The sequence below is a fragment of the Mustela nivalis genome (genome assembly GCF_964662115.1).
Source record: "Mustela nivalis genome assembly, chromosome: 10".
Classification (NCBI taxonomy): Eukaryota; Metazoa; Chordata; class Mammalia; order Carnivora; family Mustelidae; genus Mustela; species Mustela nivalis.
In genome coordinates this window covers 19,484,736-19,508,107 of record NC_139029.1, presented here as the reverse complement: position 1 = coordinate 19,508,107, position 23,372 = coordinate 19,484,736, and the positions used below count along the sequence as shown (strand labels likewise).

At 44.3% G+C, this 23,372-nt stretch overlaps 2 protein-coding genes and 1 long non-coding RNA gene across 6 annotated transcripts in view; 1 reads left to right on the top strand and 2 right to left on the bottom strand.

Annotated features, from left to right (window-relative positions):
- LOC309841656 overlaps positions 1-23,372 on the bottom strand; it is a 963,915-nt gene that overhangs the window by 12,324 nt on the left and 928,219 nt on the right. The window lies entirely within an intron of this gene.
- The window catches only part of WASF2 (WASP family member 2), a 937,387-nt gene that overhangs the window by 679,608 nt on the left and 234,407 nt on the right, over positions 1-23,372 (top strand). The gene's annotated exons all lie outside the window — the stretch shown is intronic.
- PPP1R8 (protein phosphatase 1 regulatory subunit 8) lies at positions 1,000-21,857 on the bottom strand. 2 transcript variants are annotated; one of them, XM_082684908.1, is made up of 7 exons: positions 21,785-21,857; positions 18,012-18,072; positions 12,401-12,554; positions 10,875-11,095; positions 9,132-9,276; positions 4,841-4,905; positions 1,000-2,444 (listed from the first exon to the last, which is right to left on the bottom strand). In XM_082684908.1, exons 4-7 carry the CDS (start codon positions 10,938-10,940, stop codon positions 2,091-2,093), a joined length of 630 nt encoding a protein of 209 aa, XP_082541034.1. In that variant the 5' UTR covers positions 10,941-11,095; positions 12,401-12,554; positions 18,012-18,072; positions 21,785-21,857; the 3' UTR covers positions 1,000-2,090. The 2 variants fall into 2 exon arrangements, with proteins under 2 accessions (XP_082541034.1, XP_082541033.1); XM_082684907.1 differs by lacking the exon at positions 21,785-21,857 and adding an exon at positions 19,936-20,101.

Here is a 23,372-nt window from a genome sequence, read left to right as displayed (position 1 = left end):
TCAAACGGACCCTTACAGTATCTTGGCAGGCTCGGATATTCTCTGCTGAGCCTTCTCTGAGACAACACTGCCATCCCCAACCCCCAACTAAAATTCTGAAACCAGCAAGGGTTTACTTTATCATCTCAACTACATCTAAACCCTTTAGTGTAACTTCCAGTGAGTTGTCCAGTTTGGGAAACTTTTTTTTTTAAACTTCTTAACCAACCTAGCCCCCAACAGAGCTGCAGGCTGCCCAGCACATCAGTCACCTTCGCCCTGGAGGCTGTGTGAGCCCTCGCTCCGGCTCTGGCTTCAGGCTGGAGTTTCGCTACAGTGGGATCAGGGGGAGGTTTTTTCTCTTTTCTCACCTGTAAAGTGGGGATAAAAACAGGCCCCTCCTTAGGGCTATGGAAATGAAATGACTTGTAAATGGTGGGCAGGGTAGACAGGGCCTTGGTGAGGGGCTGTGACCAGCACGGACAGTCACCTTCACTACAGCTGAAGGCGCCCTTCTAAGACAAGGACCTTCATTTTTACAGAAGCCAGCTAAGAAGTCAGCTTCTTACACAGCTGGGATCTTATGGATCCCTCTTCCTCTGCACTCCTGCCCCCAGTCCGAACTCTCAACCCAAGGGATCTAGAAGCCACTAGGCATCTTTAGGAAAGTCACTCCCGGCATCCGAGGTTGCGGGTACAGACCTCCCCAGGCGAGCGGCTGGAGCCAGAGCACAGGCGGCCAGGCTGGAGCAGTGCCCACCACACACCGGTGGCCTGAGGCCAGGTCTCACCGTGTCCATCGCGCAATTCTGCCTCCCAAAGAAGGGCAGCAGGCACCTCTTACCCCATTTTGCTCAGTAAGGCTCCAGTCAGGGAACTGGAATCTCTAATGAGAATTTCGGCAGGGGGCATCTTTATCTGTCGTCATGAAACAGGGCCAGAGCAGTGCCTCCCAAGCCCATCCTCTGCTGCTCCCACAGCAGCCGGAATTCCTTCGGCGACCCAATCACAGCCGGCACAAATGACAAAAGGTACGTTTAATTTACAATGTAATAAAGGTTACAGGTAAAAAGCTACACATAAAGCGTGAAAAGGCCTATTACACAAATGTACAAATCTCTGTACAAAGCTCGTATCACTGTTTGCTACCTTCGTCTCCTAGGTTTGTTAGCTGGGCCCAGTCCTGGAGCTCTGGATTAGGAGAGCTCTCAGTGAAGGAGGGGAGAGCCGCGGAACCAACATTTAAAAATGTCCTCTTAAAGACATTCGTTATTTGCAAAGTAATCTTTTCCTTTTTAATGGAATTGCTGCTCTGACTGGTCAAATCCTTAAAAAATTACCTTCACAACACACTTGAAAAGGAAAGCAAGGCTTTAGCAAGTGGAGGACGGTACTCTGGAATCAAACGAGAAACTTCAGGAAGTGGAGTACTCAGGTGTGACGAGAGAAACAGGTAAAGATCCAACAATACTGTAAGTTTAACTACCCATCCGTGTCTATGGCACTGGTCACAGATGAAGGAAAATCAAAATGTTCTCATTCCAACAGAAAGGACAAAAGAGAAAAAAGCCTAACTATTGGACCTCAAAACCAGTGACCTAGGCAAACATTTCTGAGTTGAAACCTTAGCTTAACTGAAGAATTCTAAACCCCCTTCTAATCGACCTGGGATCCAGGGCAACCCCTTTGCTACCTGGGACTTGCAAGGAGAAATCTGGCTGCTGGCCCCACAGGCTGCTGATGCTGCTGCCAGCGCCATGGCTCGAGATCCCACCCGAGGGCCTGGAATCTCCCCTCAGGGTACAGGACTTTAAATCAAAATGACCCTAAAACAAGGGAGAACAGAAAAAGGAGGTCATGGAAGGCCTGGGAAAGAGCCAGGGCAGCCTACTTGGCAGGAAATATGAAACACTGCTCTACACTCGGAGTGTTCTGAAGACAGGTCTTTATGGGCTACTCCCCAGCTTTAATAGTACATGGTTAGGGCCCCAGGAGACATTCTGAAAGACGAGACCGCACACATGGAAAGTTTTCTCCCTAGTTCATTAGCTCCCCCCTCACCCTTCCACCCAATTCCCACCCAATCCCACCCTTCTCCATGACCAAAAATATCAAATCAGTAAGGAAGGTGTGGGCTTCTTGCCCGGCCAAGCCTCTTTTGCATATTTCTTCTTCTTGGGTTCGTTGACGGCTTCGGGGTTATAGACTGCAGGGTTGGGTGCAGGGTTCATGTTCACTGCTGACGGCACGACGGGAGTCAAGTCCACGTCAGGGGCGAGGTTCGGGTATGGCATGGGCAAGCCCCCGATGAGTGCTGTCCCGTGGATGCCGTGTGGCTGGGAGCCGGCTTCACTGTGCGTGGGGGGCAGGCCCCCGTAGAGTCCTCCACTGAAGGCAAAGTTCTGCATGCGCCTGCTCCCCGACTCCTCCAGGCCCAGGGAGCCAGGGCCTTCCACCCGCTTCTTCTGTGGTTCATAAGGAACAGAGGAAGCAAGAGGTGAGGCACAAGACGGTGTTAGTTAGCCTTTTCTATTCCAGTCCTAGAAAACATGGAGAAGGCCCCCAACCCTCTAGCTTGTTTTGTTTCCCAGACGACCTATTTCACTGTCCTTAAGTCTCAGGATTTGAAGAGACCAGACGGTCCCTGTCTAACACGATGGCTCCCGAACACCACTGCCCACAAAGGGTTCACCATCCTACGTCACGCTGAGAAAAATGAAGACAATGTGTGAGCTTTTCATAAAGCAAACCTATCCAGTTTAAGTGACTACTCTTTCTCCTATGGTCATAGCCTTCCTCTCTTCTGATGTTAAAATACCCTTTTAGGAAGCAGAGGTGTTATTAGGTGGTGATAAGAATTCCAGTAAAAAGCTAGTATCTTCATACTGACAGCCCAATTTTTGAACATTACTCTGAGAACAAAACAAATCTGTAGTGATGGAAAGTAGTCTACTGCATGGGGCTGGGAGTGGGGGAGTGGGGGAAACTGACAGCATGGGGGACATAAGGGAACTTTCTGGGGTTTCTAATCTATATAATTAGAATAATGGTGGCTACCCATGTGCATACATTTGTCAAAACTCAAACTATACACTTAAAATGTGTGTATTTTATTGTATGTAAATTATAATAAAACTGACAAAGAAGTAAAAATATCTGCTGGTTTTATGCCTTTTTTTTTTTAAAGTAATCTCCACACTTAAAGTGGGGCTCAAAACTCACAACCCCCAGATTGAGTCACCTGCTCTACTGACTGAGTCAGCCAGGTGCCCCTTGCTGGTTTTGTATTTTTTTCTTAGCGGGGGAGGGGTAGAGGGAGAGAGGGAATCTTAAGCAGGCTCCATGCCTGCAGGGAGCCGGATGCAGGGCTCAATTCCACAACCCTAAGATCATGACCTGAGCCACAATCAAGAGTACTCTTAACCAAATGAGCCACCCAGGAGCCCCTGGTTTTATACTGGAATGATAAGAGAACATTCCAAAGGAAGAAGCAAAAAGAGAAAAGAGCTCTAGGAGAAATGTGACATAAATGCTATAGAGATGCAGAGAAACATTCCCTCTAGTACTTTTTCACATTTATGAACATTCACGAAAGATCCCCCTTGACCCTCTACCCGTTTTGGATTAAAAAAGACTAACCAAAAACTTGACATAGGTAATCACACTGTAGTCTATTGCAGTCTGAAGATTTATTTTTTAATGATTTTATTTATTTGACACCAAGAGAGAGACAGAGAAAGAGAGAGTACGCGTGCACAAGGAGGAGGAGCAGCAGAGGGATAGGGAGATGCAGATTCCCCGCTCAGCCAGGACCCTGGGATCATGACTTGAGCCAAAGGCAGACACCCAACCAAGCCACCTAGGCACCCCAAGATTTTTTTCTTTTAAAGCGAGATTCACACCCAACATGGAACCAATTCAGGGCTTTAACTCACAACCAATCGTGAGATCAAGACCTGAGCTAAGATCAAGAGCTGGACACTTAGAACTGACTGAGCCACCCAGGCGCCCCTGAAGATCTTTTTTCTTTTTAAAGAAGATTTTATTTGAGAGAGAGCAAGAGAAAGTGCAAGCACAAGCAGAGGGAGTAGGAGAAGGAGAAGCAGACTCTCTGATGAGTAGAGACCCAATGTGGGTCACAATCCCTGGACCCTGGGATCATGACCTGAGCCAAAGGCAGATGCTTAACCAACTGGGCCATCCAGTCGCCCCTAAAGACTTTTTTTAAATAAAAGTTTTTAAAATAAAACTTTTTATCACACCTCCGACCATCTTCCAATCACTTCGTGAGCATCTCTAACATCTCACTACTTCAAGGGGCCATCTGCTCCCTTTGGACAGTCCGAGCAGTCACATAGTTCCTCCATGTATTGAGCAATGAGACCATCTCTGTAACTTCTATCTCCTGGCTCTTCAACATATCCGACCTTTCAGCCTAATCCACATCTGGGCTGTCTTTCCTATCCATACCATTTCCAATCACAAAACAAAGGCATGGCCAAAGCTGGAGAGGCCATGCAAAAATGCAACAATACCTCTTCCTCACCGATTAGCTTACTTGGAGTCAGAAGGGCAAGGCTAAAGAAAAGTGGGTCTCTCTGCACCCTGCTGGGAGGTAAATTTACAGACTCCCAGTGTACCACAATTAACACGCAGCATCAAGCTGGCAGTCACCTGCGGTCTTTCTACAGCACTCCAGGATCCCCTAGATTCAGGTGGAATGAAAGTACTTCCACATGATGAAAAGCAAAGAATGTGTTTTAAAATTAAGCACACAATGAACACTTACCTACAAATAAAATAGTGGGTTTTAAAACCAGACTGTATGGCATTTCAAATACTGTTACAACATGCTTCCTACCTTGACTGGGACCACTGCAGTCTGCACCATGTTCCGGAAGCGACCGACTGAGGGATCCACATCCTCTGCAGAAGATAACAAGATTGGGTTAGTGTGATGCTCTGCTGGAAAGATTAAGGGAACAGGACCCACTGCAAACAAAGTAATCACAACTCTTATCAAAACAGAGAAACGCAGTGAACACTTCAAGTGCTTACTCAGTGCTGGCACTGTGTTAAACCCTCACAGCCCTACGAGGCGGGCACTACCAGTTAGCACCTAACAGACACGCTCGGGCCTGATGGGTGAAGTGCCTGGTCCAGTCACCCTGCTGGGGAGTGGAGGGACCAGGGTTCACGTCCAAGCGGTCAGAAACAGGCCTGGGCTCTGGACCACTGCGCTGTACTGCCTTTCCCAAATTCTTTTCCATTCCATATACATCTCTCTTTGAAGGGAGAAACCAAAGAGTAGATTTGGTCAATCCCATGCTAGTGATAACACAGTGACACGTGACACATGGGAAGGGATCACACACCACGTACCTTGCCGGTGCCTGCTCTTAGCAAACACCAGAAATAGAATTCAGGCTCAGGGCTTCCAAGTTAACCCGGCCTTGTGACCTGAACAACTGTACACAGTCAAGACTTACTAAAGGAGCTGAAGCCCAGTGTTCAGGCAGGGTGGAGAGCAGCCCCCTTTTCACGGGGTACACACACACTATTGGCTCTAGCCTGATTCACTGCAGGAAGAAAGTGCTAAGACCAAGGAAGGGACATGCCTGCAGTAACGCTCTCATGCCTCATTTACTGGACATCAAGCATAGAAATAAAGAGCAAGATACTGTCCTGCCTTTAAGAAGTTCACAGCTGAAAAACATAGGCTACAACATAACGGAGGGGTGCAAGACAGCATTCCTGGAGCACACAGGAGACGAGTGGCCTGGATCACCTTGGATGAACAGGACCTTTCTCGCCAAAGGCTGGGGATGTAGAAAAAGGCAGGCAGACTTATTATCATTACTGAAAAAATAACTCCATGCGCCCTTTGTCTTAATATATGCGTAGGAAAGGAACGGTTTCCCTAATAGGGGCTGTACAGCTTATTTTATTTGTTTATTTTAAAGATTTTATTTATTTATTTGACAGAGAGAGAAATCGCAGGCAGAGAGAGATGGGAAAGCAGACTCCCTGTTGGGCAGAGAGCCTGATGCGGGGCTCGATCCCAGGACCTTAGATCGTGACCTAAGCCGAAGGCAGAGGCTTAACCCACTGAGCCACCCAGGCGCCCCTGTACAGCTTATTTTAAATGCAAAGAGGGTGTCTGCTATTCAAAGAAAACACTCCTATGAATCCCTTTGAACAAAGATTCAGTATTTGAGTAATTAATCCCTGGTTTATTTAGTAAGTCTGGTTTTTCACATATTATGATGCCTCCAAACAAGAGACCCTGTCTTTGTTCAGTGAACGAACAATCGAATGACTTCTACATAGAGGAAAGAAGGAAAGATATCCAGGCTCATTAGGAAAAAGACAAGGTTTCTAAGAAAAGCATTCTCCCTTACCTTTTTCCTCATCCCCATAGGAGCCTTGTTCCAACCATCCTTTAGCAAGGCAAGCGACATGAAGCAGAAGAGCAGCCTGGGCTGGCTCATGGGGTATGCGCCCCACATGTGCAAGTGCAACAGGCCTGCAGAGGAGCAGGCTCACTCTCTGGGGGACCCCCTCCTGGGTTGCGCTGGCTGAACAGTGCTAGGGCCTCTCACCCTCTCCTCATCTCTGGCCACTCCACTCCAAGAAAGAGGATACACCCATTCCATGAGATCTCTGCTCCTCGAAGCTCTCTGCTACTACGTCTACCTCTGGTACAGGAGCGGCGGCGTGGATAAAATGCAAAAGCAGGGCTTGATGACAGTGGGGATCATGGCTAACATCTGTCAGTGGCCTAATGAGTGCCAAGCGCTGATCTAAAGTATTTATACATGGATTAATCATTCAGCCTCCCACCAATCCTGTGAGGCTGATATCTGTTAAGTCACTTGGTCAAGGTCACAGAGCTTATACTAAGTGAAGAGGTCCATTTCAAACCCAGGTCCTCTTAACTGTTATGCTGGGCTCTGTCTGAGTATACATTTCACTCCATGGAAATGATTTCTTCTTTTTAAAAAAATTTTTTAAAATGATTTATTTATTTGAGAGGAAGAGGGAGCGACAGCATAAACATACAAGGGGAAGGGCAGACAGAGAGACAGAGAAAGAAACTCCAGCAGACTCCACGCTCAGCACAGAGCCCAACAAGGGGCTTGATCCCACAATCCTGAAAACACAACCTGAGCCAAATCCAAGAATGGGATGCTTAACTGACTGAGCCACTCAGGTGCCCCCCAGGGCAATAATTTTCAAGGAGAAAAACAGCAGACCAGACCCTGAGTTCTAAAGGGGATTTAAAAGACTGACTAGTCCAGGGGCACCTGGGTGGCTCAGTGTGTTAAGCCTCTGCCTTCGGCTTGGATCGTGGTCTCAGGGTCCTGGGATCCAGCCCCATGTTGAGATCTCTGCTCAGCGGAGAGCCTGCTTCCACCTCTCTCACTACCTGCCTCTCTGCCTGCTTGTGATCTCTCTGTCAAATAAATAAAATCTTAAAAAAAAAAAAAAAAAGACTGACTAGTCCAGTGATTCCCAAATTGCTGGCTGTTTATCAGTACAAATAAGAGCTTATTTAAAACTATAAAATTTCTAGGTCCAACCCATAGGAATTCTTATTCAATAGGTTCTGGGGCCCAGAAGTGTTTTCCCAACTGGTCACTCAGCCCCTGCCTGAACACTTCCACTGGGCACCCACTGCTTGGATAGTAACCCTCTACTTCACACACCAAACGGATGCCTGGATCTTTCATATGGCTCTTTTTGACTCTTCTTCTAAATACAAGAAGGATTTGTTGTTTCTTTTTATGCTGAGCCAAATACTTGCTATTCACTGGCTCTAGGTTTGCCCACTCCTTCCTTCCTAAGGTCAGCCCCGCAAATATCCAACTATGGCGGCCGTGCCTCAAGCATGGGTCCCCCCCCCATTCCTAGCATTTGGGGGACAGTCTTCCATAGCTCTGCATCTCCTTCTCCCTCAGGAACTATACAACACATTTGAGGGTTGAGGCTGTGTTTGCATTTGGTAACCTGTCTGGGTAAGTTCTGCTCAGAACGCAGATGAGTGGGGTTACTGTCCCCTATTCTTCTATGAACTAAGCACTTGCTTAGTTTCCAGATGCCCCTGATGGCTCATTCAATCAACTGAACTCGCCAGATTTTTTTCATGAGCTGTCACTGGGATGGATCCTCTCCACTGAAATAACTGGTATTTTTGAACCTAAATACAGGACCTGAAAGTTATTCTCTCTGTTATTTCCTTTGGGAAGTAAAAGCAACTTATTAGTTTGGGATCCTTGTTTCTATCCATTGAGACTGATTTCTAACAAGGTTTTCAGAATCTCAAATTCATCCTCATTATACAAATGATACTTCCTGGCTTGATGTTATCTACCTACCAGGTACTTGACGTACAATTTGAGACCAAGAAATGGATGTTGAATGATGGAACAAACTGGTGGAAGTGGCGGCCTTCCCATAAACAAGATGCTCTCATCTTGCTGACACTACGGTACAAACTTTCTACACATTACTTCCTTACAGAGAAGCAAGTCTTTCGTGCACCTAATGGTGGCAGCAGAAGGCTCTCCAATCTTAGAGTTACCACTCACACTTAGAATTCCACAAAGAGGGTGTCTGGGTGGCTCAGCTGGTTAAGCAACTGCCTTCAGCTCAGGTCATGATCCTGGAGTCTCAGGATCAAGTCCTGCATCAGGCTCCCAGCTCCATGGGTAGTCTGCTTCTCCTTCTGACCTTCTCCCCTTTCATGCTCTCTCTCATTGTCTCTCTCTCAAATAAAAAATCTTAAAAAAAAAAAAAAAAAAAAAAGAATTCCACAAAGAAAGTAATGCTCTACTCTGAGGTAAAACACAACAAACAACTCTATTTCAGCCTCCACTGTGACACCGACCTACTGGATCATGTGGGACTTAGAGCCTGGCTCTGTTTACTGAGTTACATAGGCCCTTCCGCTATTTCTATCACATTGCAACTGCATGATGCTTGAGGGCTGCAGGGCACACCATCAGTGACCTGTAAGAATTCTCATTCCTTAATATAGCACTGGTTATCCTACACCTTGTTGAGAAACATTACAACCAGCCTACACATTGCACACACTATTCTCAGAGGTCACAGCTTTGTCATCGGAAGAAGCTAGGAAGACAACTCACCTGGGTTGATGATCTCATCATCCTCACTGAAAGTCACCCGCGAGTTCTTCCTCTTCCTCTTTGGTCTCTGAATGTCAAGATTCCCCTCCTCAATGGTCAGGGTGGAAATCCGCTTGTTGTGGGCAGTGTTGAACTCTGTCAGGTTCTAGGCCAGGGTTCACATAAGACAGACAGGAGTCAGTACACAGGGGATCTGAAGAATATACAGCTAAATAAAGGGCAAAAAGGCTTTAGGAGCGAACATTAACTTCTCCAGGCGAACAAGTTTCTCTTGTATTCAGGAAAAACTCATTAATGGCCTTAGACTGCTACTATTAACAAGCCTCTTTCGACAAAATATGAACATCCTGACTAGTGGGGCAGTGATGGTCAAAAGGAGGTGAAGAACCTTGAGTTGAGAACAGGTCATCTGTGCAAATATCACTGAGGTGAGGTTCTGTTTTTGGGGGAAAAGACTATCATGTCTTCATGCTGAGAATCAAAGAACGTGACTCGGAGGAACTCTACGAACTGCCTTAAAGTAATGAAACAGAGATGAGAGAGGGCAACTGACAGCATCTTTCCCAGCAGCTCTCCCCACTGAAGCTCAGAAGGACAGGGCCAGAGCACTTAATATTTGGCAGTAATAGTTTGTCGCAACCCGGCCCTGTGTATGGCCCCATTTCTATTCATAACCACCCATCTATTTCAATGATTAACTTGGCCTCAGCACTGCTGCCTGCCTCTTCCCAATTCCCTGGACTTATTCCAATCTGCACTGCAGTCTGAGACACTCCAAAAGTCTTGAGAAGGAACACCCAAGGCAGACCTAACAAACTAAACTTAAAAGACAGGGAAGCAGGGGAGCAACCTGGAGGAAAGATGGGCAAGAGTGACTCTCAGCAAGGTGCCCAGCTACTTTTTTAGAACAAATAACTTCTAAATGATAAGATTTTTGTTGTGCTTTTTTCCTAAGGGCCGGGAAACTGCCCGGAGGAACAAGAGGTAAATGCACGAGGATGGCTGAGGACATGCTGGCATTCGGTCTACATGAATAGACCAGTCACACCAGTGCAGTGAGGGATACGTTAAGGACAACAGCCACATCATAAACCACTGGGGCTAGCCTCTAGAAAAGGACAACTTTAGCACTTTAAAATCACATCCTGTAAATTCACGGCCTTTGGGACAGCTAGGTCCATAAGACCAAAAGCAATCTAGTTCTACTCAGAGATTCTTGGGCCTTTTGAACCATATCAAAAAAAGCAATGTAAATGAACAAAAGCTTCAGTCTCTCTCCTGTGATGTCTAACAGAACTTTCTGAGTGACAGAAATGTTCTATATCATTGTCATTCAATATGGTAGTCGCTAGCCACATGTTGACTACTGAGGACCAGAAATGTGGTTAGTAGCTACCACACTGGACAGGGCAGCTCTAGAAAAATCCAACTCCCAGCCTTGGCTTCTAACATCCAGTGATGGGGCACAGACTACCATGAAGGTCTGACAGGATCTCCTCTCAAGGCCCAGCTGGACATAACCAAGCCCACACAGCACAGTTGTGCATCATATCTAGCACCACGTGTGCACAGGTGCATCTTATCTAGCAAGTCTGTATGGCAAAATGGCAGAGGCCCACTACTGCGCTCAAGAAAATTTCCCGATGCTAAGTCACTGGCGTTTCGAGCTGCACAGAACAGCTACATACTGCAAAAACCGAGTCCCCAAAGACAAAACAACAGCATAGATGGACGTAGAATTACATCAAGCTCAGTCTCCTCCTCTGGAAGCCCCAGTAAGCCCTTGAGCTCATCGTCCTCTCCACCCATCTTCTCATCTCCCTTCACAGCTGATGGCAGTGTCTGAGGCTTCTCACGGAGAGTGTAGGCCCTTGTGGATGCGCCAAACGAGACTGTGGAATCGATGGGAATCTGCTGAGGCTTGTGAGGTTCCAACCGAATGTGACCCAAGAAAGTGCCGTGTGCTGGGAATAACCAAATCAGAAATATAAGAGAGAAAAACAGAAACAAAACCAATCTGAGTTGTAGAAGGGCAAGTAGCTCCTCCCAGCACATCATTTTTGCTTTTTAAAATGAAAATAGCACTGGGTCCACTTTGCATCCCTTGTCATGGGTCACAATGAAAAGGACACTCTTCACTGAGTCTTGAATCTCTTCAGTGGATTTCTTACACATCTCCAGACCTGTCATTACCCCACAGAACAAAGACCACGGCTCGCTCTCTGGTGCCAGGTAGGTTTGGCTTCATTCTGGGTCCAGCAGGCATGGCACTAACCCAGCAACAGCCATGCCCCACAAGGCAGAAGACAGGCACTGCTGTGGTCTGACCTCTCCAGCCCCAAGTGCAAGGAAAATAAGAACTTCTGGCCTGGTAGCAGTTATGTCTGGGTTTTCCCAGGGCAACAAAGGACATTGGCTGAAACAGGTGCAATATGTATGCCAAGATAATCCAAAATTCTACTGGAGAGACTCAGTGTTTTCTCATGTCAGCATTCTGCATGTTACAAAATGGAGAGAAAAGATGCGATAAATTTGCAAGTAAGTACTTATGAGACAAGGCTCTCCAAGGCCATTATATAAGCACACTGGGGGTATACGTGTGTGTGTGTGTGTGTGTGTTAGGGGAGGGAAGAAAGAGTAGCCTATGATCAGCCCAGGAGCAGGCTTTACATTTTATATTATATTGAAACGTGGGCAAACTGAACAAACTTCAGAGCCCCATGCAGTTAAGTCTCAAGTGCATTTCTGGGATTATCTTTGGCAAAGATGAAAATCTTACTCGGAGTGTGCTCACAGAATTAAAATTGGTATTATTAGTAGTCAGAGCAAAATGCAGCTGGAATAAAGAACCCACTATAAAAAATTAAATTTTGCTCAAAGTAAGTATTTTTTAATGTCCTGCAATACTACTCTAATACATTAACGTAACTTTCCACAGCTTCTGCTTAAACCAGACCACAATTTTATCGCAGTCCTATGAACACCTGAATACCCGGAGCCCGTGGTTCCTGGGTACGTTTTTTTGTTCTCTGTATATACCTATTGCCATTCCAGGAAATGATTCCCCAAAACCCTCTTCTCTCTCTAGTCATCAATTATTTCAGGAAAATGAGAGCTATCACAGAAAGAAAGAGTTCATTTAAAAACCAAACATAAGCTTCTTCCTTGATGAGCAATAAAACATGATTTCAAAACTGAAGAACCCAAAGAGTATTTGCACATTGCCCCAAAGGGAATGTGTGAAACAGAATGGGATGTGAGTTACTTACTACTGTTGAGATCTATTAGGAAAACTCTCTTCAGATGCTTGTGGTAGACCAAGGCAGCGTGGACCCGAGAGCAAGACTGGTGGTCAATGGTAAAGTCACACAAATCAGGGTTTCTCCCAAATAAGTAATACTTCTTCTCATCAATAATCAGTTTCTAAATAAATATTAAATTAAATATTACTTAAATCTTGTTTCAACAGGGTTCAGCAAAAATTCTTCCAATCTAGTAAACAGAGAATCTTGGGTAGATAAAATTCCTTGCCCCATGGTGAAAACAAAATTATTTCCCACTATTCTTCAAGATAAAAAGCTCAGAATAATATACTAGCATTTTGGGGGGGGGGGTGAATTGTAATTAATCTCCCCAAATGCAGTGGTTAAATATCTTGTGTTGGTACGAAAAGAACTTTTCTTAATTCTATTAGATGAATGTAGCCTGTGGGAGTGGCGGTCTTCCACCCATTGGAAATTTAAGATTTTACTAGATCTTAATTTTAGGTCAACCAGGAAACAAGAAGTACAAAGCATGACTACAAAGTAATGAGAATGCTATTCAGAAAACCTACATTCAGATGAATAGTAACAACTGGTGAGGAAAGGAAAGGGGTGTAAAAACCTATGGGTATTTTAATCGTGCTGCCATAGCCCCAGAGAATTTTTGGAACCCTCTTTAGGAAGTACAATTACATTACATATCATGGTATGGGTATTTAAATCCAACTTCATTGGCCAAAAAAAGTATTACTCTAAGTTAACTCTAAATAAGTATTTGTTATATCCAAACATAGAACTACTTCATGGGGCAAAGATTTTCTAGGTCTGGGTTAGAAGGGTATGGGGATTAACACTGACTGACAGACCCTTTACTGCTAGGCATTTTAAGCATGATATCATCTAATTCTCAAAACAACTCTGTGAAACAAGTATCACCTCTATTGTTAAAGACAAGAACACAGATGGAAAGAGATGAAGTCACTCATCCAAGGTGGCCCAGCTGGTTAAGTAGCAGAGCTGGGATTTGAACTCAGGTGACAATGACCTGCAATGCCAATATTGTAAAGAATGTGCCATTGTCTGAAACAATTCTAAGAGATGAGCTCTAGAACATTTCTAGACACTGCTATGGCACGAAAAAGAATCTAAAACTATAGAATGACCCAATATAATACCATAAAAGGAGATTTCACAGACCAGCAAACTATTATTTAAAAAAAGCTATGAGGAGAGTAGGAGTTGATGTAGCACTGTTAACTTTTGACTTTGCCAAATAAGAACATTAAAAAAAAAAACTGTCACCAATTAGTATCATTGTAATCATTTTATAAAAGAAGGTCATTTCAACATCAAGTAAGTAGGAAGGATAAGGATAAAGGACATTGTTTGAGCCCATTTTAGCTTTATGGAACACTCACATTATCCTTATTTTTATTTATTTATTTTTAAACTTTATTTAAGTAATCCCTACACCCAATGTGGGGCTTGAACTCAATGACCCCGAGATCAAGAGTGGCACGTTCCACCAAAGGAGCCAGCCAGGCTCCCAATCCTTATCTTTCTTTAACCCTGAATCAGTAAAGACTTTGCTGGTTGGCTGTAGACTGGGTTGTTATAGATGAAGGACTCTAGATGAATTACACTTCTCCCAGTTCCAAAAGTCTGTAACTTGACCGCTCAAGAAAATGTTTGTGTTTTTCCTTTACACACAAGGTCTCCTTAAGCTCTAGTTCACATTTCACACTACACTCCTCCTAAAATCCCCAAGAGAAGATAGCACGAAGCTGAGTAGAGAAACAGTCAAGTTAGGTAGGACCCAAGAGGCTTAGATTTCATTCCTGGCTGTATCACTGAACGCACAGTGGGCCACCATTCTCCCCCATGCTTTAGTGTTCCTCTTGTGAATCCAGAAATATATCCCCTACGGATACTGCAGCAACTGCACAACACTTCGGTGCCATGCACTGTGCTAGGTTTCCTGCTGTGTCCCTTCATCTCCACAACCACTCTGTGCAGGGGGCAGATACTTTTATTCTTATTTTTTTTGATGATCAAGTTGAGCCAAAAGAAGATAATTAACATATTCAAGTTCAGGCAACTAAACACAGTAGTTGCCTCCTTATCTGCAGGGGATACCTTCCAAGACCACCAGCAGATGCCTGAAACCTCCTATAACACCAAATCTTACATCCTGTGTCTTTTCCTATATGTACATACCTGTAATAAAGTTTAATTTATTAATTAGGCACAGTAAGAGATTAACAACAATAATAAAAAAGAACAACTTTAACAATATACTGCAATAAAAGTGAATGTGAATGTGGCAACTCTCTCAGAATATTTTATTGTACTATATATTAATAATTAATATTAATATATTATTGTACTATACTCAATATATACTCATCATTCTGGTGATGATGTGAGATGATAAAATGCCTATGTGACGAGATGAAGTGAGGTGAATGACAAAGACACTGTGACAACAGCATCAGGCCACTACTGATCTCTGACAACATGTCAGGAGGATCAACTGTGTCAGTAACTAAAATGGTGGGAAGCAAAACCATGGATAATGGGGGATACTACTGATTTTTAAGCTGGATTAGAGATCCAGGTCCATCTTACTTCAGAGTCCAAGCTCTTTTAGCCACTACATTATATAGTTTCTTCACTCTACCTACATCAAAAAAAAATGCACCGGGGCGCCTGGGTGGCTCAGTGGGTTAAGTCTCTGCCTTCAGCTCAGGCCCTGATCTCAGGGTCCTGGGATCGAGCCCCGCATTGGGCTCTCTGCTCAGCAGGGAGCCTGCTTCCCCCTCTCTCTCTGCCTGCCTCTCTGCCTACTTGTGATCTCTGTCAAATAAATAAATAAAAATCTTTAAAATTAAAAAAAAAAAAAAAAAAAAAAATGCACCATCAGGCAAGGAACATTTTAAGAAGTGAACAAGTACTATGGGTCGCATTGTTAATTTTTCTTTTAACTATCACTTACCTAGTCTCTTCCAAGCTTAGTCTTAAGGCTCAATTGGTTCAAGCTAGTCTAGGTATGTGGGTCACCTCTGGGAAACTCTGTCCAGCAGTGCCCATCTGCTGCTGGCAGAGACTGTGCAAGGTCCGTACCACTATGGAGCACTGAGACTGAACCACAGCCTGACAGCTCAATCAACCATCCCACGTCACTACCAAGTTTTAATGTTTAGGTTAAAAATAGGACATTGATTTAGAACTGAGAGATCCTTGAAATTTCAACATCTTGTTCTTTCCAGGTACTGTCTATGCAGGCTGAATCTCACAGCATTTTTTGTTTATATTTACATGCACACAGATTATGTATGCACAAAACTTCAATTTGCTAACTACAGTGCCCACAGGCTGGTCTCAAGGAAGTAATATGTAAGATCACCCACTCCTGGGTTCTAATGTAACACCGACCAGATTTAGGTGTCTGGTCACCTAACCTGTATCTCCAGGTGGGAAAGGAGATACCAGGTTATCTCCTGGTAATCTGGTGGGGTGGGGGTGGGGAAGGAGAAAGGGTCTCCAAATTAAAAAGATATACATTCATTAGTAAAGGGATCTCAAGGGATGCTTTGGGTGGCTCAGTGGGTTAAGTGTTTGCCTTTGGCTCAGTCATGATCCCAGGGTCCTGGGATTGAGTCCCACATCGGGTTCCCTGTGCAGTGGTGAAGCCTGCTTCTCCCTCCCCCTCTGCCTGCCGTTTCCCCTGCTTGTGCTCTTTCCCACTCTATCTCTGTCAAGTAAATAAATAAAATCTTAAAAAAAAAAAAAAAAAAAAAGGTATCTCAATTACAGGAATGTTCAAATATATGGGGGTAATAGTATAACTTAGAATCAAGGAAATGTGTTAATTCTTGAATGATACCAACTGAACAAAATAATACATTGCTCTTTCAATAGTAACTAACACCACAATTTCTTGCCCAGCTATTGCTAGTAACAGTATTCAGTTGTGCCTCTGAGTTATAACTCAGAGTGTGTCTTTACACACTGGGCTTAAAAGACTCATGGCTTTTGTTTTAATATTGCACTTCTTAAACCCAGCTATCACAACACATCACAAGCCTTTGACACAAGGCTAGGATATAGATAGCCCGGTTAGTATCAAGTGCTGCCTAAACCCTTAAAAATAAGCACATCTTAGGTCTACTTCCCTCAGAAACAATACAGTGACACCTAAGGATTGTAACTTGACAATTATGTGGCAACTGAGCATACCTAAGAGCACTGAAAGACAGAGAAGATGATCAGTTAGAAAACAGTAATCAGAGGGATGTTTGACAAATTAGTGCTTTGAAAATATAAATTATTTCACAAAGGAATGTGATATTAGCTTTAAGGCTATGCCTCATTGTTTCTACTACAAACTAAAGATTTACTAAATTCTAGTATGAAAATAAATTCCTTTATGTCTTCAAAGCTTCACGCTATTTAGCAACAATATTTTACATCTGTGGAACAGTTTGTAGTAAAAAAGACAGACATTTTAGCTAAATTATTTCCTTGAATAATCTGGGTGTTTCGTAACCTCTAAGATAGAAGAACTCAACACAAAAGGCCTCTATCAGTGACTGGCTAATGGTATGATGAATTAACAGAATTCATCACAACTCATGCCTTAATAATTTGCAAAACACCTGGGTCTCCTTCAGATCTCAGATGCCTTTCAACCATGGAACATCTTGATCTTTACTATACACACCAAAGAAAACCAACTGCATTCAATAATGGGGCCTTTGAAACTAAATTCTGCCTAAGTAAGCAAACATAAAATTGTCTTAAGACATGGAGACTCACAACTCCATGGTCATAGGGGGCATAATCTCCATTTCTTGGTAAGTAAATGGCACCATAAGGATTAAAAAAACTTACAGAACCTAAGAGCTAATCAAAATTCATGTTCTCTTGAAGTTCCATGTGGTGTCCATTCTAAAGACTTGTATAAAAGCTGGAATTCTGCTAAACTTTTCCGGTATAGTACTTATTTCAATTATAGCCATGTAATTTTTGTGTGATTGTGTTTCCTACCATGTTTGTTTTGTTCACTGTTGTAGTCCCTCCTCTGCTGAGTACAATGACTGGCGTACAGTAAGCATTCAATAAATGTTTTGAATGAATGAATGAGTTTCATCACCATGCCATTCTCTTTTCTGAGCAATCGTCTTAGCTTACTATATTTCTCTGAAGGGCTTGGGCTTGAATTTTCAGCATAAAAGGAACTTAAAAGTGAAATGCAATCTACATCATTCACTTTCTTCTACAGTTACTGCATATCTTGCAACTTCCACACAACTCCATGTACTCAGAAAGACAGAATTCCCCAAGCCCAGTTTCATAGGGACCCATAAGCTTATGATCAATTAAAACCCTCATCTGGAAGGTGAGAGAAGTCACCAAAAAATGAGTGTCTGTGGGAGATACCAGGTTTGAATGTGTTATATCACCCTGTGCTTTTAATAGGAAAAAAAAAAAAAATCAGGATGAACGAAAGTAGCATTGGTGGAAAACAAAGCACAGGAGAGGGGGTGGAAAAGTGAGTCATTGGCAAAAATGTTTAGTGTGATGAGAAAAAAAGGGAAGACAAGTATTTCCATACCTCAATTAGCTTGTCTCCTTTGACTACATCCAGATGTAAACCAGGTGGGGGTTTACCTGCCCTGAAAAATAAGAGTGAGAACAGCATTTTCAGGATGAGTTTGTAAATGTCGTTTACAATCACCGTCCCATTCAACAATGCAGCTCTTCTACCAGCCTATAATTAGTTCATGTTCAAGCAGAAATGTCATCTACTTCACTGTTATTACAGCTCCTTTCTACATTTGACACTTCCCCAGTGATTCAATTGCTCTAAAACAGACTTTACTGGATCTGTATTTAGAGCAGCACCAAAGAAACCTATATTTTAACACTGGATATCAACCTCAGAGAAAAAGCAGCACAGAGAGCCCAAGTACTACAGCTAGGGTAGTTTGGCTACTTGGAGTTTGAATCTAAGATTTACCACTAATACCCTATAAAGGTAGAATAAATCAGTTGGTGAGTGGGTCTGATCAAGATTAGTATCATCACAGAATAAACAGAGGGTACTGTCCTGAGCTCCTGAGACCAAATCAGGGGTATAAAATTATAGGGAGCTAAGGCAATCCAAAAGCATGCCCATAAAACCAGGTACCAATAAATACAAAAGATGTTTGTCACTTTTGAACAGGTCTTCCTACAATGGCATGTTTAAGGAACTGTTCTTTATATTTCTTTTAACACCATTCATGGGGGATACATATACGTCAAAACACCAAACAGTGCCTGGTGCATACCAGACTCCGAGGAAATGGTAGGTGATCTCAATTAGTCTCTTCTAACTCTAAGTTTAAGTCCTGGTCCAACTTTAAGTCCTGGTCCAAATCAATACAGCAAGGGACCAAAATAGGCATACAATTTGTAGACTGAAATAACTGGGTACTAAAAAATGGAGAAGGACCCAGAAAACGGCCACCCTTTCACTTGCTTCTGGTCTTTGTTCCTTTTAAGTTTGAAGAAAGAACAATCTTGCCAGAGCCCCTACATTTGCAAGCGCACACACAATGCATCCTCATCCATCTAACTGAAGATGCAACACAGTCATCTCTCCTGCCCCAACTCCTCTACCGTAGCTGAAAGGACAGTGTATTGGACAAAAGCTCATTTTGTATGGAAAAAGGAGTGTTAAATGTTACATCCACAACATCCTTTCTGAACTCCTACTATGTGCCTGGCTTAGGCCCAGGAGCTAGGAACAGGAAGATGAATCAGACAGCCCTTGCCCTTGAGGAGCTCCCTATAAAGGGAAAGAGATAGAAATAAGCATAAACTGTGATGAGCTACAGCAGAAACATTTCTCTCGGATGGGTCTCCTTGCAAGGCAATTCATATGTATCCATCTTGTACCTTGCTTAAAGACTAAATTAAATTCCTCCATTGTTCCCAAGAGCTTGAGAAGGGTTGAAAGGGGTTCATCCCAACAACTACTGCCTGCCGGCTTCGAGGTGGGTCAGAGCCGTCCCTGCCCTCAGGGCGCTTCCCGTCTGCGGGAGACAGACAAGTACCGCAAAAGAGATGCAGCAACGACAGAGGGATGCGGGGCACTGAGCTTGGGCTGGGGCCGGGAAGCGGGCTCGTGCGCGCTCGGGACAGAAAGCAGGGGGGCAGGTACCGTGCTCCACAAGAGCACCAGGCACTCACTCAGGAGTTGAGGTAAGTTCGGGGCCAAGGCCCCGAAGCGCCCCGGCAACCGGCTGATCGCCCAAGGGACTGCCTAAGCGAACACCTCAGAGCCCCCCAAGTCTGGGTTTCCTCAGTTTCTGGGCCCGGGCTCCAGGCTCCCGGTTCCTCCACACGCCGCCCGGCCCGACGGGCAGTTCTCCCTCAATCAGTTCCAGCGTCTCTGAGCCGTTCGGCTTGCTGCGAGAAATAAGCCGCCCTGCCAGGCCGAGCCAAGCCGGACCGGGCCAGGCCACTCCGGCCCTGGCCGCCCCGCCACTCACCAGGTCGGGCAGTCGAACAGCGGGAGGCTGGAGCCGGAGTTCGCGGCTGCCGCCATCTTGCGTCTCCCCCTCCCATTTGGCGGGCCCTAAGCACGCCGGGAAACTGGAAGACCCGAGAGGAGAGGCGGCATCCCAGCAGTCCGTGCGTACGCACGCGCGCGGGTGCGCGCACGTACATCTACGCACGCGTAGGACGTGTCTAGCGGCCGTGGAGACTGGGATGTGGTTTTTAAGTTCTTTTTCGGTGTTTTGAGACAGCTGGCCTTCTCTGGAAGAGTCTCTGGAAGAGTCTCGGGAGGGTAGGGCATTTCTTGACCGGGGAGTGTCTGAGGAAAGAGGCTTGTAAGGAGAGGTATCGGTCTACCCTGTGTTCTCTTCCAGACATGCCGCTGGGCTCTAAAGTCTTGGGACCCTGTCCTTGTGCTGGGCTTGCGCCATCAGCCTTTCCACCCCAATCTGGAGAGAAGCTAGAGGACAGAATTCAGAGCATGGAGTGCTCAGTTGCTCTTCTAACGGCCCTTCTCCGCAGAGCCGCATGCATGCTACTACATCACCTTCCTAATCCAAATCTGGGTCAGAGGATTTCTGTAGATTGTGATCTGGGAGGCCGCTTTAGGGGGTCCTCTAGTTTGTTTATGAAAACTGCACAAACTGCAGCAGGGGGCGGATCCAATTTGAAGGCAGGCGTTCAAATTTTAAGTGTGCATTAATGAAATAGTCCAGTTGTGGCTCCTTCGTATTTTAAAATTTTGGTCATGGTAATAAAATAGTGCGAGGAAGCGTTAGGATTCAGGCCTGCCCTAGGCCTACGGCGGGCTGAAAGAGACCAATAAATAGCAGGGCCTCTGATTGTAATGGCTTTATTGAATGCTTACTTGTCTGTGCAAGTATGTGTTCTGTATGGGTCATCTCATTTAATCCTCACAACACTGTTGAGATAGGTATAATGATTCCTGAGGGGAGACTCAGAGATTGAGTTACCCAGTCTCACCCTAGAACAAGTGGTGAGTGGGATTCGAACCTAAATCTGCCTGATGCCAAAGGTCATGCTCTTAAGTCACCACTGTCTCTCATACTTAGATGTTAGTACAATTACATTTATTATTAGCACACAGTTGATTCCCGACACTTTTTCGTTTTTGTAGAAAACAGGCAATGATTATCTGGCCATTTTTAAAGAAACCAACTGCAAAATTATTGTTCACTAAAACAGGCCCTGCATAGCAAGTTATCGCTGTAGTGGGGTTACTTCTTTTCTTCATTCCCTGCTGCTGGGGCTTTAGATTTTTTAAATCAGACATCAGCCTGGTGTTTGCTCTTTTGACATTTCCAAGGCATCTAAACTTAACTGCAGCATAATATTAACTCGGATTTTTAAATTACCAACTCTTAGGCAGGCAGGAGAATCACCTTTTCCTCTGGCCTTCAGAAGCAGAGTAAACTTATCCGGCAAGGATGCTAACTGATTGGAACACTTATCAAATGACCTGTTAATATCCTTGTTTCCAAACATAGGATACTAAAGACCAGGCTGATAGGGAAAATACAAATTCTGAGGAAACACTCTCCTTTGAGCATGAGTACGTGATTCCTGAGAAGGAATTATTCTCAAGTATTTTGAGTGTAACAGAAAAGAACAATGTACTTTTATCTACAGAGATTGTCCAGGCCTTCAAGTGTCCATGCCCTTTTCAGGCACAAGGTGGTGTTGAAACCATTTCTAGCTAACAGGGACCTGATAACAAATGTCAACTTTGCCTTTCAATTTCTCAGCTTCTGTGTGTGGTCCATTATTTGATCCCTTCTAGTGCTGACCATACATCCAAGAAACCTAAAGCTACATTCTTACCCTTATGATTCTTTACTCCTTGGCCATGCTTCTTGTTTCCAGCACAGCTGATAGTCATACTGGCTTCTGATGTAATGGCACCTTACATTTACCTAGGCCTTATAAAGCAAAATGCTCTTTGTTTGGGCGCCAATGATGTCAGTATAGATCAGCAAACTGAAAGGCAGCAGTCCCTGAATTGGAAAGACTGATGGGCCAGCTGCCTTGGGATCTGGTGTCTCAACTAAGGTTAATTTCTTCAACTTTGAGACCCCCTTAGAATAGAACCTAATGACATTAGGAGTATATTGATGTCAGAAAACTTTCTTAAAACCTTTTTGATTTATGAGTGAACGAATGGAGACACCAAAAGTTTCTCTGTGAATAGATACTACAAAGCAGAGGCTTCATTTAGCAGGGTGGTGAATGAAAAGTTTTTCACAAGGTGCTGACCAAAGAAAAGATGGGCAGAAATTGCCACTACTCCAGATTTTTAGAGACTGCTACATGAAAGAGGAGGTGAGCAAAAGACAGTGTAGAGTGTCTCAAGTGTGGTTTTAAGTCTGAGTGCTTGAGATCAAATCCTGGCTCTGTCATTCCTAAATTGTGTGCCCATGGGCAGACAATACTTCAGTTTACTATGCTTCAGTTTCCTAATCCATAAAAAGGAGACAAGAAATACACAAAAAAATTTACATTTAGCATAATAAGGTAGTAAGGATTCAAATGTTATCCCACAAATGACCATGCACACGTAGAACACTTCCTGTAGCTTTAAATTCCTGTATTAGGCTGCCATTCCCAGCCTCAGTTTCTTCAGTTGTAAAGTGATGGGGCTAGTTTAGATGAGTGTCTCACAGACATTAGAGATGTCATGGACCAGGGGGAAAAAGTAATACAGGGATCTCAACTTTTGTCACCTAAGAAGATTTAAAAATGAAGACTTCCAACTGACATCACCTATTTTTATAGTTTTGAAATATCCTTTTTAAAAACATGGAAGGTTGGGGTGCCTGGGTGGCTCAGTGGGTTAAGCCTCTGCCTCTACCTCAGGTCATGATTTCAGAGTCCTGGGATCAAGCCCCACATTGGGCTCTCTGCTCAGTGGGGAGCCTGCTTCCCTGCCCCTCTCTCTACCTACTTATGATTTTTCTTTCTGTCAAATAAATGAATAAAATCTTTTTAAAAAAAAAAAAAAAAAGGTGGTGGGGCGCCTGGGTGGCTCAGTGGGTTAAGCCTCTGCCTTCAGCTCAGGTCCTGGTCTCAGGGTCCTGGGATCGAGCCCCGCATCAGACTCTCTGCTCAGCGGGGAGCCTGCTTCCCTTCCTCTCTCTCTGTCTGCCTCTCTGCCTACTTGTGATCTCTGTCTGTCAAATAAATAAATAAAATCTTTTAAATAAATAAATAAAAGGTGGAAGGTCATTATCTCAGACTCAAAGATGGTACTTTAAAAAGCCTACTACTACATGGGCACCTGGGTGGCTCAGTTGGCTAAGCTTTTGCTTTCAGCTCAGGTCATGATCCCCTGGAGCTCTGTGTTGGGCTCCCTACTCAGCAAGCAGCCTGCTTCTCCGTCTCCCACTGCAGTTACCCTGGCTTGTGCTCTCTC

What these genes read in the sequence shown, in the direction of transcription:
- PPP1R8 (XM_082684907.1), bottom strand. Translation starts at nt 19,991, where the DNA reads ATGGCGGCAGCCGCGAACTCCGGCTCCAGCCTCCCGCTGTTCGACTGC. An exon ending in CTGTTCGACTGCCCGACCTG is followed by an intron (nt 18,073 to 19,935) that starts GTGAGTGGCGGG and finishes CTTATTTTTCAG; the next exon opens with GGCAGGTAAACCCCCACCTG. An exon ending in AAGGAGACAAGCTAATTGAG is followed by an intron (nt 12,555 to 18,011) that starts GTATGGAAATAC and finishes ATATTTATTTAG; the next exon opens with AAACTGATTATTGATGAGAA.